This window comes from Caretta caretta, chromosome 8 (genome assembly GCF_965140235.1).
Source record: "Caretta caretta isolate rCarCar2 chromosome 8, rCarCar1.hap1, whole genome shotgun sequence".
Taxonomy (NCBI): domain Eukaryota; kingdom Metazoa; phylum Chordata; order Testudines; family Cheloniidae; genus Caretta; species Caretta caretta.
In genome coordinates, this window is record NC_134213.1 from 34,912,611 (window position 1) to 34,929,748 (window position 17,138).

Consider the following 17,138-nt stretch of genomic DNA (forward strand, 5'->3'; position numbering starts at 1 on the left):
CATAACTATTGTTCTTTGAGGTGTGTTGCTCATGTCCTTTCTGTTCTAGGTGTGTGAGCGCCCACATGCACAGCTGTCTGAGATTTCTGCCTTAGCGGTATGTGTAGGGCTGGCTGTGGCACCCCCTGGAGTGGCATTCCCATGCGGTGGAGTGGCATTCCCATGCCGCCGGCCCTGCACCCTCTCAGTTCCTCATGGCTGACAACTCTGACAGAGGTGTAGAAGGGCAGGAAATGGAATGGATATGAACACATCTGGAAGAACAACGTTTACAAAATGGTAGGTAACTGTTTTTTCTTCAAGTGCTTGCTCATGTCAATGCTATTTTAGGGGACTCACAAGCAGCATCCACGGAGGTGGGCTCAGAGTTCATAACTTAGTGGCTTGCAGTACTGCCCTACCAAAACCAGCATCCTCCCAGGCCTGGTGGGTCAGGGCATAGTGGGATGTAAAAGTGTGGACACATGACCAAGTGGCCACTCTACAGATGTCCTAGATAAGCACAAAGGCTGCCGAAGAGGCCTGCGCCCTGGTAGAGTGGGCAGTGACAATCGCTAGGGAGTGGCACCTTTGCTTAGTCGTAGCAGAAGCGAATGCAGGCAGTGATCCAAAAGAAATTCCTTGAGCGTATACAGGACCTTTAATTCTGATGGCCAAAGGGACGAATAATTGCGTCAACTTATGGAACGGCTTGATCCTGTCAGTGTAGAAGGCCAGAGCCCTTCTGATGTCCAGGGCATGTAGCCAGCACTCCTCCTCCAATCTATGCGGCATTGGAAAGAAGACCAGTAAGTAAATGTCCTGGCTCGAGTGAATCTGAGAGATTACCGTGGGAAGAAATCCCGGGTGCAGCCTTAGTTGGACCTTGTCTGCATAGAAGACCGTGTAAGGAGGCTCCAAGATGAGCACCCGAATCTTGGATACCTGGCAGGCCGACATCACCATGACCAGCAGAAGGAGGGAGCAGGAAGTCAGTGGCTTGAAGGGAGGACCCACAAGCTGCGACAGCACCAGATTCAAGTCCCACAGAGGGACAGGGTCCCTGATGTGTGGATTGAGGTGTTCCAGGCCCTTAAGGAATCTGGCTGTGATATTCTAAGCAAAAACTGACCTCCCTCAAACAGTGGGTGGAAGGCTGAGATGGCTGCTACATAGACCTTGATCAATGAGAGGGACAAATCACGAAGCTTGAGACTCAGGATGAACACCTTTGTCCGCAATCCAGCAGGTGAACCGTTTCCACTTGGCCATGTAGGTCGCCTGGTGGAGAGCTTCCTACTTCCCAGCAGAACGTGCTGAACCTCAGCCAAGCACTGCTGCTCTTGCACGTTTAGCCACACAGCAGCCAAGCGGTCAGATATAACACTGCCAGGTTGGGGTGCAGAAGACTGTCGTGGTTCTGGGACAACAGATCTGACCAGAGCGGTAGCTGGAACGGGGTTGGCACCGAGAGGTCCATCAGAGTGCTGAACCAGTGTTGGTGTGGCCACGCCGGTGCTGTGAGGATGATGCTCACCCTGTCCCGTTTGATTTTTGTGAGGACCCTGGGTAGTAACGGCACCAGAGGGAAGGTGTACATCAGAGCCCCTGACCCCGGGAGCAGAAAGGCGTCCGACAGGGATCCTCTGACCATGCCTCCAATCGAGCAGAAGATGTGGCATTTCCTGTTCTGCCGGTACGCAAACAGGTCTACCCGGGGAGTTTCCCATCTGTGGAAGATGGAACTGGCCACCTTTGGATGAAGGGACCACTTGTGGTGATATGAGAATGTCCTGCTGAAGCAATCTGCCAAAGCCTTCTTGGTTCCTGGAAGGCTACAAGATGGATGTTGTGCTGCAGACAGAAGTCCCAGAGCCAGAGGGCTTCCTGACAGAGAACAGATGACCTGGCTCCGCCCTGCCTGTTTATATAGAAGACCACAGCCGTGTTGTCCGTCAGGCCCTGGACTACTCTGCCTTGCATCTGAGGTAGAAAGGCGAGGCAGGTTAGTCAAACAGCCTTGAGCTCCTTGACATTGATACGCAGGGAATGATTGTGACTGGAACAGCGACCTTGAGTATCGAGGGCACCCAGATGCACTCCCTAGCCCAGGTCTGAGGTGTCGGAGACAAGGGTCACTGACGAGGCTGGGGCCGCGAAGGGAACTCCTTCCAACACCAGCTTGGGATCCTGCCACCAAAGGAGGGATGACAGGACGCTGTCTGGGATCCTGACCACTCGGTCCATGCTGTGCCAGTTGGGGACACAGACCGACAACGCCCTTGCCACTGCCTGGGGTGGGGGGCAGAACCCTGGCAGGGCTGGTGAGTTCGACCACCACAGTACCCCCATGAAGCCCCATAACGGGTACATGGCCTGACACAGGTCCTTTGCCTGAGGCCCCTCTCTCCTTCAATGCCAAGGGGCTTCTTTTTTTTCAGCCTCTTCTTTGGCGCAGGTGAAATGGAGCGGTGCTGGGCTGACTCCAGTGCAGGAACTATGCTGACCGCTGAGGCCGAAGTGCAAGTGTGGATGCCACAGTTGAGGGTTCCAACGCCGGCCAAAGAGTAGCCTCTATCAATAACGCCCTCAAGCAGATATACTGCTCCTTCTTGGATCGCGTGTTATGCTATACAAAGCACATGGGATCTTTTATAAGAGAGAAGGCACATACGCCATATTTATTGAAAATACGACAGTTAGCATATGCTTTTCAGTCACACAGCATACACACAAACACACAAGTCCTGCAGATGGTCTTTATAGTTACCAGTCTGTTGTAGCTCAAGTCAATCTAATGCCAGTTAGATGGAGCATGAGTGAGGAGCTAGGCTCTGTCGGTCGCGATCCGATGCTCCGAGGCTTTGCAGGACTGAACCCAGAGTTCCATGACAAAACACCCCACCTTTATAGCTGTAAATTCCCATTTGAGTCCATGCATTTTGCAATGTCATCCTGCAATCATTAGTCCTTAAGTGGTGTTAATCTTGGGGTTTTCTGCTGTTATTTGCTGATTATTGTCGGGCTTCCCATTGTTATCTCCTATTTGTTGTCTCGCCTTCGGGGGTGCCTGCCTCACCTCTGAGGTCGTCAATGCTGCTAATATGTTTAGCCTTGGATACAATGGATATTTTCTGATTGTCTCCTGGTGTTTCCAAGTCTCTCACTTTTTCTTGACCATCTGGACATTTGTGATGGCTTTCACACCTTATCTTTTACTGATGCATGCATTCCTCATTCACACAAACAGTCTCTCACAGAAACCTTCAAAGGTATACAGAATACACTGTGAATTAAGAGAGGTTTCAGAGTAGCAAGTACTCCTTTTCTTATTGTGAATTAAGTCTTGCTAAATCTTATAACTAAAACAATTCACATTGGGGCTTCAGGCCCTCAACATTTCTCTAATCTATTTATCATAGACACAATACAAAATCCTGTCTTTTACTTACTAAACCTTATTGTATATTTAACTAGAGTGCCTAATTTGTAATACATAGAGGAAAAGACAGTAGACATTATAACTTATCCTAAAACAAAAGGGTGACCATAATCAGCCATAAGGATTGTTCTGGTCTGTCCCTGCCTTAACATCAGTACAGACACTGGCAGTCTGTCAGATGCATTCCTACCAGTGTCCCAGAGGGTCATTCCTTTCTGCTATTCAAAAAGGGTGGCTGGTAAAATGAAATCAAGACATACATTAGTACCTCTATTCTTAAAAGTACAATTATAAAATCCTGCTCCTACACGCGGGCGAAAGTTCTTACAGATGTGGCACCTGTCTTTGCAATGGCCTTCTCCCAGACACTTAAGACAGCTATCGTGCAGATCACTGATAGGTATCGGACTGCTGCATGACGCACACGGCTTGAAGCCAGGACAGCAAGGCATGCCCTGCTTGGAGCAAAGTTCCAACTGGGACTCTATTGACTAACACACACTGTCAACTAACTATATATGAAACTCTGTACAGCAACAACGAAACCAGTCAATGGCAAGAAATGGTGCTTCATGCAACCGTCATGGGCAGTCAGAAGGGAACAGAGGGCGCAGAGCCAGCAGCTTTGGCAGTGCAGAAAAAGAAGCTGGCAGTTTTATCGGTACCATAGCTCCTGAAGTTGGCCTGTCTCAGTCTCCAGTGCCAAGAGATGATGCCGAGGGCTATAGGGTTAGGGTCCTTAGACTACTGTTTCATACCAGTAGTACTCAAACAGGCCCTGGAACTATGTCCCATCAGAGGATGTTGAGGCGACTAACCTCACAGGGGATGGTGTTCTGATGGGCTGTGGCTCAGAGTGTAAGGAGGAAGCCTGTTCCTTCTCATCAGAGCAAGAAAGAGACTACTTTCTCTAAAAGGGATGCGGCAAATTTGGATCAGCAGATGACCTGGCTGCATCCCATTTGCTGGGGAGAGTCCAGGCCCAGGTCTAATAATGGACTCAGTGATTTCTCCATGAGAACTCATAACTCAATGTCCCAGTCTTTTCTGGCTCTAGAAGTCAATTCATGGCAGTGGGAACGTCCCTCTCCTAAACAATAATACACTACAGGTGACCATCCGTTACATGGAAAGCATTCCAGCAAGAGGCACACCACTTAAAGATGGGAGATCCAGCATAAGGGTGAGGGAAAAAGCTTCCCAATCTGGAAGCAGGAAAATGAAAACCTAAACTATGAAGTAACAGTAAAATTAAAACTAACAAACATTTTTTTGGATAGTACTTCTCCTTTCCTCCAAGTACACTAAAAACTGACAGGTAAGGCACTATCTACTGAGGGAAAAGGAGAAGCGGGCTTTGCTGCAGATTTCGTCCCAGACCAAAGGTTGTAGAGATGGAAGTGGGGAGCGGTTGGACTACACAGTGCTATATATACACGTCACTCACAGCTCAAAGGGGAGGTGCACATGTGTGGTCCGACAGGCACTGCTGCTGAAGATTTCCGATCCGAGGCACAAGGGGCTCTGCCGCACCTACAGTGATGCACTTATAGGGACGTCACTGGAACAAGAACCTGTTCTTATTATCCTAGCTCTCTCTCTTAAATCTTAATATTTTTGTAAATGTATTTGATTTCACTATAAGCAGATTCCAGTGCTGTGTTGTTACAAAGGGCCTGATCTGGAGTTGTGCCAGTCAAGCTGTGTGTATGCTGTCTCTTTGGAGACAGCTTACCAGGCTATTTCTGTGAGCGTTCAGTAATAGGGGCTGGATATTACAGATGGGGATTGTCAAGGTTCCTTCCGCACTCTGAACTCTAGGGTACAGATGTGGGGACCTGCATGAAAGACCCCCTAAGCTTATTCTCACCAGCTTAGGTTAAAAACTTCCCCAAGGTACAAACTTTGCCTTGTCCTTGAACTAATGCTGCCACCACCAAGCGTCTTACACAAAGACCAGGGAAAGAGCCCACTTGGAGATGTCTTCCCCCAAAATATCCCCCCCAAGCCCTAGACCCCCTTTCCTGGGGAAGGCTTGATAAGAATTCTCACCAATTTGTACACGTGAACACAGACCCAAACCCTTGGATCTTAAGAACAATGAAAAATCAATCACGTTTTTAAAAGAAGAATTTTAATTAAAGAAAAGGTAAAAGAATCACCTCTGTAAAATCAGGATGGTAAATACCTTACAGCGTAATCAGATTCAAAACACAGAGAATCCCTCTAGGCAAAACCTTAAATTACAAAGACACAAAAACAGGAATATACATTCCCTCCAGCACAGCTTATTTTACCAGCCATTAAACAAAAGGAAATTTAACGCATTTCTAGCTAGATTACTTACTAACTAACAGTAAGGCTGCATTCCTGATCTGTTCCTGGCAAAAGCATCACACAGACAGACGAACCCTTTGTCTCCCCCCCCCTCCAGATTTGAAAGTATCTTGTCTCCTCATTGGTCATTTTGGTCAGGTGCCAGCGAGGTTATCTTAGCTTCTTAACCCTTTACAGGTTAAAGGGTTTTTCCTCTGGCCAGGAGGAATTTTATAGCACTGTATACAGAAAGGTGGTTACCCCTTCCCTTTATATTTATGACAGGGAGGCTGGCAGAGGGGCTCGGGGATTAGTGTGCATCTGTCACTACCCTGCACAGGAGAGGGTTAGGTCTCTGGAGACCAGAAGTCAGTGCTTGTCTGTGTCCAGAGGCTGTTGGTTTCAGGAAGCTGAGCTACAACAGGCATCACGCAAGACTGCTTCACGCTAAGGGCAGGCAGTGGTGAGGTACCTCACAACTCTGAGTACCTCTGGGGAGTGTCACACATGGCTCATTCTCACAAAATGGGTTATTACTGATTTTTGCATTTAAATGGCATTCATAAAAGAATTCTTCTATCAGTAATATTGGCTAACAGATAAATAATTCTCTGAAAACGGAGATGTCTTGCCCAAAGGATGATAAGAATATTGCTAGAGCAACTGTAACACATTGACTGGACTGAAGGAATAACATTTCTAATCAACTGATAGGCTAAACATCTTGGTGATATATGGGGACTGTGATGGCAGTATAGAGTTTTGGGGGACCCAAAGAAGGGGCATCACAGTCTTCGCTCACTTCTCCTGCCTCAGTTTTCCTATCCGACTCAGGCACTGGACACATACAAGAGTGAAGCTTGGACCCAGAGGAATCCTCTCTGGTGCTCAAGGGAAAAAAGCTACATCCCATTTGCTGAGCCTTATATACTGTGACAGGGTCAGGCCAGAGATCCTATTAGGATCCAGGAAGTGACAGAAGGTAGATATATTAGACCCAGATTAAGCAGGTCCCTTTTCCCTGAGTAAGATAATGGGCTGTTCCAGAACAATAAGGAAGTTGCTGGAACCAATTAAGGCAGGCTAATTAGGACACCTGGAGCCAATCAAGAAGCTACCAGAATCAATTACGACAGGCAGGCTAATCATGGCACCAGGTTTTAAAAAGGACCTCACTTCAGTTAGTGAGGTGCTTGCGAGGAGGTGGGAGCAAGAGGTGCACGAGAAGTTTAGAGTAAGTAGGAGTACTGCTGGAGGACTGAGAAGTACAAGCATTATCTGACATCAGGAGGAAGGTCCTGTGGTGAGAACAAAGAAGATGTTGGGAGGAGGCCATGGGGAAGTAGCCCCAGGAGTTGTAGCTGTCACGCAGCTGTTACAGAAGACACTACAGACAGCTGTAATCCACAGGTCCCTGGGCTGGAACCCGGAATAGAGGGCAGGCCCGGGTTCCCCCCAACTCCCTATTTGATATAAGAGGAGTTGATCTGGACTGTGGGTCGCACCAGAGGGGAAGGTCTCTGGCCTGTCCCCCGACCCATGAGGTGGGCCAGCAGAGGCTGCAGGGATTGTTCTCCTTTTCCCCATGCTGTCCAGTGATGAGGTTAGCCGAGTGAACAGCAGGTTTGTGCCACTAACAAAAGGAGCCAAACTGAGGACTGCCATGAAGCTCTGAGGTGAGCAAATCTGCCAGTAAGCACAGAACCCACCAAGGCAGAGGAGAAATGTAGTTTGTTTTACTTTAAATTGTGGCCTCTATGTGACTGAGTAGCCAACAGCTGACAACCTTGGTTGAAACTTTATGTTATGCTGGCAGGCAGAGAAATGAATGAGCAGGTCTCTTTTCAAAAAGAGGGGGGTTTTTTTTAGCCTTTTTAAGTGTACTGTATTTATTTTGTGTGAAGACATTTTTGAAACTGACTTCTGTCACAGGGCCTTATTCTGTTCCCATTATAGGGATTTTGCAGTTGGCTTCAATATGAGCAGGAATTGACCTTCCTGAGCTAAATGATCCAAACATAATAATTACAGCTGGTTAATAAACCACCTAATGAAGTTGGCCCACTTTTTGTTTGCAAATCATTCAAGAACCAAATCTGATTGCTACCAATGCGCTTATTTGGAAGTGCTCACCAAATAGGCTGAAATGTAGTCAGCTATGGGGAGTTCACAGATTCTTGTTTGCTTTTCTTTCCCATGGCATGTGATTGGTTACCTAGAGTCAGAGCATAATTTTTTCTACTTCCTGATTCTGAGTGAAGGCTGTTAACCAAACCAGCAATCAACCAAATTTACAAAAACAATGAACAACGTGACCACACAAGAAACAGTGGTAAGATGTATTCACAAAAATGTTCACATATTACTCTTCATATTACTCATTCAGATCTAATAATGATGCCCAATCAAAAAAGCCAGGAAATCAACATCCCACCAGAGGTCTTACTGACGTTACCTACTTCATGTTCATCGAAGAGATCTGCCATTTCACTTCTAGCATCACTTGTATGACATGAGCCTCAGTAAGAAATTTAGATCTGGGGCCTGGGGGGTTCCAGGGGATGATTACATGGAGATTCAAACTTCCACACTTGTGGTTCAAATCCCACTGCGGTTGTTAGTGACCACAAGGCCACCTGATGGCTGTTCTGTCACTGAACCAGTAACCTGAGTCCACTTCCGAAATGCACTAGTGTCCACACTGTGATTACCACTAGTGGCACCTTTTCCAGCTATAGTTTATGATGTACCAATTATCAACAAAATATGTTACACTATATGTATAAAAACAACAAGGAGTCCGGTGGCACCTTAAAGACTAACTGATTTATTTGAGCATAAGCTTTCATGGTTAAAAACTCCACTTCTTCAGATGCAAGAAGTGGGGTTTTTAACCATGAAAGCTTATGCTCAAATAAATCAGTTAGTCTTTAAGGTGCCACCAGACTCCCCTTGTTGTTTTTGTGGATAGAGACTAACACGGCTACCCCCGATACTTGACTATATGTATAAATATATTAACTACAGCTGTGCAATAAACGGCTTTTTAGAACAAGAAGGCTTAGAATTACCTTTACAAAAGCTTTCAATTTATATAGAAATCCCAGCTTTAGCAACATAGCTGAGGAAATCCTGACATGCCATTGATTTCAATGGGATCAGGATTTTACCCAGAAAATTTATATTTGCCTCATAATCATAGGCAAAGCAGGAAATGGTCTGTTTGGTTCCCCCTACAATGGTGGTTTTCAACATTTTTCCATTTGCAAGTCCCTAAAAAATTTTGAATGGAGCAGCAGACCCCTTTGGAAATCTGAGGCATACTCTGCGGACCCCAAGGGGTCCATGGACCACAGGTTGAAAACCACTGCCCTATAAGATTGTTCCCCACAGTACATTTTCCAGCACTTGTAGCCATGTTATTTCTAATGCATACTTCATACAGTGTTACACCAGCCTTTCATGGGGTGCTTTAGAAACAGGAAATACCTTTTGTTCCATTGTGCTTTCTGTCTTTTCTTTTTCCTTCATTTTAGCCAAAGCCTCTTTGAGTTCCTGTGATGTAAATGAGTTTGAGTTGATATGCATCTCGTCCAGCCTTGCAGAAAAACAAAAAAAAACAAAAAAGGGGGGGGGGGGGGAACCACTTTATATGGGTAAACAATTTATCCTTAAAAAAAAAAACAATCAACTTTTGTCTGGAGAAAAAGTTGAGTACTAAATTCCCATTTATCTGGCACAGGACATGCAGAAAAATCAATGCTCCAAAGTAAGGTCAGATCTCGTGCTCAGTTTAAGAGTGTGGCTTTAAGACACCACCCTGACAGTATAAAGCTGTGGTTTGAAAATCCTCATGGCAACACAAGATCTCAATTCCTAATGCTATAAAAACTGCTCAGTTTATCTCCCCAATATATCATCTGGGGATGTATAAAACAGGAAAGATTTCATAAACAAAAAAAAAAAAGCACAGGTGTGCCCAGAATATTGACAAGGATCTTTTACTTGTATGTCTTGGGATGGGTCCATTCAGTTCCAAAGCTGACATGTTGATGATGATGATGATATCAAAACAAGGATTAGGCAGCACGTAGTCTCTACAATCTAAGAAACTAACTCTGCTGTTCTTTTTGTGTTATCCTAACCTGATCCTACGTGAGCATTGTTGCACTGGCAAAAGGAAAACCCAGGGCTGGGACATCTCAATGAGCTTCTGCATGCCTTGGATCATAAATAGAGGTGGGAGGGGGCACAGAATGGTAGTACTCACGTATTTTGAGAAATAGAAGTCCCCATGGTTACAAAACTTGTCTTTGTAAAGAGAGCACAAGGAGGGAAATGGTTGAGAGTTGTATTTTTTAGGCAATTTTTAAAAAAATAGATGTAGTGAAGGCTGGTAACATCTTGAGCGTATGTCAGCAAATACTGACACTTAAATGAATGCTTAGAGCCAATGCACAACAGCAAGTAAAGACCTTGTTGTATCTGACTCAAACCTCTGTGAAAAAAGCCTCCCTAAGCTATCTAAGCTCCCTAAGCATTAATTTCTAGAAAATAATTTGCACCCCATTGCTACAGAAAGTTTCAAAAGAACAAGTGACATTCCCAAGAAATCATACTGCAAGTTTAGTTTCAGAATCATGGCTTTACAAAGTATGAAAGTCTCTCCAAAAGCACAGTAAAGGCAGTTTTAGCACCCAGGCTAAAAGGAAGTAGGGCAGCTAGGAGTAGTACAGAAGTACTGAGCACCCCAAATGCCAATTAAAGACTCTGGGACCTGTGGATATTCAGCACTTCTGAAAATCTGTCTCCTAATAAAAGAAATGAAATCAAAAGCCCATATACCTCTGTATAGCAGAACAGCAAGTACTTTATATTACTGTACCTTTTCCTTTTCTTCTGGTCTTTCATGTCACTTTTTTCATTTTTGTTATCTGGAAGCCTGGCTTCTCTTTCCCCTGTTTGAAGATTTAATCGCACGTGTAACCCTGCAGGAACAGCCTGACCTACAAACAAAGGTTAGAGTATTTCAGGCTACATTTATTCTTCTCAAGATTTACCACGCTGGGTGTCAGACACTTCTATTCCAACACCGTACAACAAAGATAGTGAGTCAAGCAGAAAAGCCAAGATCTGCAGTGTGACAAAGAACAGGGCATTTGCTGTAGCCTGAGCACTTCCCCAGCCCCCCAAAATTAAGACGCGGCAAGTTTAAAACAAACAAAAGGAAGTACTTCTTCACATAACACACAGTCAACCCATGAAACGCCTTGCCAGGGGATGTTGTGAAGGCCAAAAGCATAACTTGGTTCAAAAAAGAATTTGACAATTTCATGGAGAAGAAGTCTGTCAATGACTATTAGCCAGGATGCTCAGGGATGCAATCCCATGCCTTGGGTGTCCCTAAGCCTCTGACTGCCAGAATCTAGGACTGGATAACAAGGATGGATCACATTGCCCTATTCTGTTCATTCCCTCTGAAGCCACTGTCGGAAGACAGGATATTGGGCGAGATGGACCATTGCTCTGACCCAGTATGGCCGCTCTTATGGCACCTTGACACAAGTGCCATTTAACCTCCAGGAAGTCCCAGGACACACAACTGTTAACATGGCTGACACTCCATTCATTCCCTGACCACCTCACAAACTTAGATGCAAACTGCTGACTCCTCAATGAAATAGTGACACTTGGTTATGCAGAGTTCCCAGTGAGCTAGGGATACTGGTCCTGTTACTGGCACAGTCATAATTTTATCATAGTGGGTCAGAGCCTTAGAAATCAGACCGCTCTGTACTTACTGATATTTAGATTGAGACATGTAACAGCCATAGGTGCCTAGACAAGCTCAGAGCATGCAGCAGAGGATCCTTTCAACTTCAATAGGTATATTCTGGATATTATGTTACTCTGCTGTTCTGTAAGGTACTGAGATGCCAGATTTAAGGAATATTTGATCAACATTAAATGCCAACAAAAAACAGGAAATTCATAGTCAATCATCCACATCCCTCTAAAAATGCTTTTGCCTAGTCACAAGATTGAGGTTACAGCTAACTGAGAACATTTCAGCATGGACCTGTATTCTATGGATGAAGTGAAAATGGCAATATTTCCTGTGAGGTATGATTCCATTTTTTGTGTATTTCCCCTTTTAATACAAGACGTTTGCCTGATAGATGGGGGTGGGCATCTTACTGAATCTCGCTCTCTCTCTCACACACACACTCTGCTTTTTCTCCTCCACAATATGAAGATTTTGTATTTAGTCTTCCTTTGTCTGTTTTCCTTAATTTAAAAGTCCTATAGAGTGAAAGGGTATGTTTGTCTTTTTGAATTTGAGACACACAACATTTTCTATTGAAGGGCACTGGAGGCATAGATAAATTCATTTTATTATAAATATGTTTTCTCATAATATGAAAGCCTCTAGTCTGGAGAACTCGTGTGTGGACTCCACCCACATAAGAACACAGAGGTACCTAGCTGGTCAAAGCTACTGGTGCCTGAACCGCTCCTCCATCATCAACCTGGAGTGTGTCTCACATCCACAAACAAGAAACCTCCAAAGTTTATAGTAGTTTTTTATTTTTTTTAAATGTACAAAGGTAGGGGAAAGTCCAAACTAAAGGCTTTCCTGTTCTAATAAGGTATATTTATGATACAAATAAGTTGTCTTTTCCTACATCTCCCTTTAGTAGGAAATGCTGCATGTCTCAAAACAAAGACAAACATGTCCTTTCACTCTAGAGCAAGGAAAACAGACAAAACAGATTAACTATAAAATGTTCGTGTGGCATCCTATACCTTGGAGGAGCATCTTGTAAACCCCACATTCTTCATCTGTATATAATTGTAATATTGCATATAAAGCAGGCCGTGTGAGGTATAAGTGGAAAGGTTATGATCGGCTGAAAGTCATTTTTCTATTCAAATATATAAAGTTATGAAAACTGTGCTGTATGGCTGTCACTGAAACATACTGTAAGCTGGGGAATCAGACAGATATTAGCTCCCCAGAGGCAACAGCAAGGAAAGTAACCAATTCCTAAGCGGGGTATCAAACAACCCATCAATAGCCATTGTCCAGCAATGGAGCTATAATTCAATGAGTCACCTGCATGAGGCCACATCAGGGAATTGCTCAACCTTGCCTGGAGACCCAGCAATGCCCCCCAGACATGTCTGGACTTGTGTTCCCCAAGCACATGGGACTGAGGGTATAAAACAGAACACATGGGGCCCATGCTTGGCCTTTTGCCTGCACCCACCTATGCTGCAAGCAACAAGGATACTCTGAAGACTCCAACAGAGGGGACTGGCCCAGATTTCAAGGGTGAAACCTGTGTACTATGAACTGCAATATCCAGTGGGGTAAGAAAAATCTAATCTAGATGTTACCCAGTCTAATAGGGTTGAGAGCTTAGACTGTGTGCTTATAATTTATTTTATTTTGGTAACTAACTGACTTTTTGCTTATCACTTAATATCTATCTTTTGTAGTCAATAAATTTGTTTTACTTTTATCTTTACCAGTGAGTTTGTATGAAGCGTGTGGCAAAGCTGTTCAGGTTTGCAAAGGTTGGTGTATATCCACTTTCCAGTGATGAAGTGCTGAACCAAATAATAAATTTGCACTGCCCATCTTGGAATATCGCTGAGGTACAGTGCTGGGAGCTGGGGGGATTTCACTGGTGCCTTTCCCTGTGTGATTCATGAGTGGCTCTGGAAGCATTCATGCAATCTTGCTGGCTGTGGGGCTCCACGTTGTGCTGAGTCAAAACAGCACCTGGACGGGGTTGCTGCTGGTCACTAGCAAGGCATTGTGAAAGACAGCCCAGGCCGGAAAGAGTTAAGGGGGCACAGCAGTCCCACAGTCCCAGGCTGCACCCTGGGGATCCAGTCACAGTTCACACACACACACACACACACACACACACGAGAGAGAGAGGTGCGCTCTCAGATACCATATATCTTCCATCATGAGTCTTATGACTCAGATGGGGAAGAGGGACTTCTTTTCCATTTGCAAAAGAGAGAAGTTGCAAAGTGTACATTCTGTCTCTCATTTCCAGAAGATGAACTTTGAAGAAAGATGCAGTGATAGCAAGGACTCTGTGTTCCCCTGTGACAGCAATCTAGTCAGAGGGCAGCTAGAAGATGCTTTTAAAAGGAAGGATTTAGTAAAGTCTTGAGGAAAAAAAGACAAGCCACATCTCCACTCTGTCATTCAAGAGACATCAGACTGAGAATTCTTAAACAACATACTGATTGTAAAATGAAATTATAGAGAGGGATTTTCAGACAATATATTTGCCTCTTAGCCTTCATTAGGTATGGTCATAAGTATAAAGGGAAGGGTAACCACCTTTTTGTATACAGTGCTATAAAATCCCTCCTGGCCAGAGGCAACATCCTGTTACCTGTGAAGGGTTAAGAAGCTCAGCTAACCTGGCTGGCACCTGACCCAAATGACCAATAAGGGGACAAGATACTTTCAAACCTTGGAGGAAGGAAGGCTTTTGTTTTGTGCTCTTTGTTTACATGTTGTTCTCTCTTGGGACTGAGAGAGGCCAGACAGAAATCCATCTTTTCCAACCCATCCTAATCCAAGTCTCCAATATTGCAACCAGTATAGGTAAGCCAGGCAAGGCGGATTAGTTTATCTTTTGTTTTATATGAATTTTCCCTGTGTTAAGAGGGAGGTTTATTCCTGCTTTCTGTAACTTTAAGGTTTTGCCCAGAGGGGGATCCTCTGTTTTGAATCTGAATACCCTGTAAAGTATTTTCCATCCTGATTTTACAGAGATGATTTTTACCTTTCTTTTTTAAATAAAATCCTTCTTTTAAGAACCTGACTGATTTTTCTATTGTTACAAGATCCAGGGGTTTGGATCTTTGATGATTTTGTAAGCAATTGGTTAGCATACGATTCTCAAGCCTCCCCAGGAAAGGGGGTGTGTAGGGCTTGGGGGGGAATATTTTGGGGGAAGACGTCTCCAAGTGGTCTCTTTCCTTGTTCTTTGTTTAAAATGCTTGGTGGTGGCAGCATACTGTTCAAGGACAAGGCAAAGTTTGTACCTTGGGGAAGTTTTTAACCTAAGCTGGTAAGAATAAGCTTAGGGGGGTCTTTCATGTGGGTCCCCACATCTGTACCCTAGAGTTCAGAGTGGGGAAGAAACCCTGACAGGTATGAATACCATTTAGACTGAGATAAGCATAAGGAGAAAGCAAGGTTCTTCCAGTCTCAAAGTGAACAGGATTACCTCACTAGGTCAAAAGCACCTGGAGATAACGAGGTTACAATGCAGTATTTTCTCAAGTAATTCATGAATTGTCAAGTGTAGCCAGAAATAAATGTCCCCGTTAGAACAGTACAGCATACTCTAGCTTTCACATTCCACATGCTCCTGGCCACATTAGTTCACCATGTTGCCAGGGGACACGAACAAGGATGATGTGCTTTTCTTAAAAGAAACATAAAAAAAAGGAGGAAGAAGGGCAGCCTACAGTAGAACTGAATGACTTACGTGTTACTATTTCTCTTACTTTTATTTACTGGTTGCTGAAAATAGAAACTGAATGTGAATCCCAGGGTATGTAAGCTTGCAAATGCAGCACAACTCAATTAAGGATTTTGCCATCAGAAAAGTGACACAAATATTTCTACTTCTGGGTTTTCACACTTTCTTGAACTAAGTTTGACTAAGCACACCAGGAAAACCTCTGGTTGCATGTATGTAAAAGATAAATAGTACTCATTCCATCAAGAAGCTTTTCCTATCTTATGAGACAGCAGCAAAGTCTCATGGTTGCAGTAATACAACAAGAATCACTTTAGTAAACTGCCAAAGAGTTTGAACAACAATCTTTATTCATTCACTCTAAAATGTCCCAGATCTTTGGCACAGGGCAAGGACTGTCTTTTTGCTTTGGGGCATATTTAGTGTTATTATTTTATAATGAGTTTAGAGCTGGTGAAAAGCATCAGATACCGCTTTAGCCAAAGAATAGAGACAGCACTGGGAGCAGCAAATCAAGCTCTACCTGACCCTGATATGGAGGGTCACCTTGACCCTGATATGGAGGGACTACTTCTAGCATGAAAAGGTACTTCAGCCACCATGCCTATTTAGCCCTTGGCCTCCCTGCTGAGACTGTCAACAAGGAGGTCACACAGTGGTGTTATTTGCTGTGTTGTGGTCATCTGTCCAATACAAACCAGATTAAGAACTCAATTCATTTTACGTAGGCCAACGAAGATCTGCCTGATGGTAATGTATTTCTGGGACCAGATTTGAACCAGTGACCGCAAGGCTCTCCATCCCACTACCAATCCCCTGAACCAACCAGTGCCCAGCCTCTTAGTTGTAAATAGATAGAATCCATTGTACAGAAATATTATCACACAATAAAGGACTCCTGATGCTATTTAAACGCTGAGGCATTTATGGGAAAGAAATGTCAAGGCAAAGCGAAGACACATTTTCAAAGCAAGAGACACTGAACCAATGATAATGTTCTGTTAATACGATTTTATACCCATTGTATATTTAATCGCTTTATTTAATGGCTGCTGCTACAATGGAGACTGTAGCTTGCTGCACTATTCCTGACCCGGTGCATTTCAGCATTCAAGCTGGGCTTAGAGAACAACTCTCTTCTATGCTTCCACCAGTTGGAGACCAGCTTATATATGAAAAAATAACATGTCTGCTTTATGACAAACTGCTTTCTCAAACAAGAGCTAACCTGACTGGCTTCCAAAATCTTTTCGGACATGGATATGTTAAATTTATCTGAATGTAAAAGTATTGGCATACTAAAACTACAATATGTTGTGCTTCTAAAGTCTTTCTTGAGAATTAACATCATTTTGTTTAGTCACATTTTGCCTCTCTTGAAAGTCGCTTAAAGTGACATAAAGGAAGAATTTAATTTATAGCCCCATTCTTTTAATTTTGGTCAGCCAGATTTTTTCAGACATCCGTTTATTTCTTCTTATATATTAGAAAAAATAATAGCCCCAGAGTCAGCTTCAAGGCAGCAATTCACTCTCAGGGGTTCCGCTGACATTTATAAACTGATCCTATTTCTCTCTTGTGTTTTATGTTATCAGCTAAACCTGTCAACTTAAATTATTGCCTTGTAACCAAATCATAGTTATCTATTATTCTGTTATGTGTACATTTCTGAAGCTTTGTACCTATATCAAGTTTTTCAGGGGTTGAAAACAAAACTATAAATAAACAACTGGAAAACAGAATAGGTTACCATTACATTGACAGCCAAAGTAAAAGTCATAAGCATCATACACAGAGCTACTAAAGCAATGGGACCCTTGCACTGCATATGCCTCATGCAGAAGTTTAATTAACACTTGTAACATTTTTTCTTGACA

The 17,138-nt window shown here is 43.8% G+C and overlaps 1 protein-coding gene across 5 annotated transcripts in view; it reads right to left on the reverse strand.

Moving 5' to 3' along the window:
• Positions 1-17,138, reverse strand: part of SIL1 (SIL1 nucleotide exchange factor) — a 226,922-nt gene that overhangs the window by 73,065 nt on the left and 136,719 nt on the right. For all 5 annotated transcript variants that reach the window (XM_075131378.1, XM_048860385.2, XM_075131377.1 and 2 more), the window contains 2 exons: positions 10,623-10,743; positions 9,227-9,335 (listed from right to left, as the gene is read on the reverse strand). In XM_075131378.1, the coding sequence (XP_074987479.1) occupies positions 9,227-9,335; positions 10,623-10,743 (230 nt within the window). The remainder of the gene's footprint in view (positions 1-9,226; positions 9,336-10,622; positions 10,744-17,138) is intronic.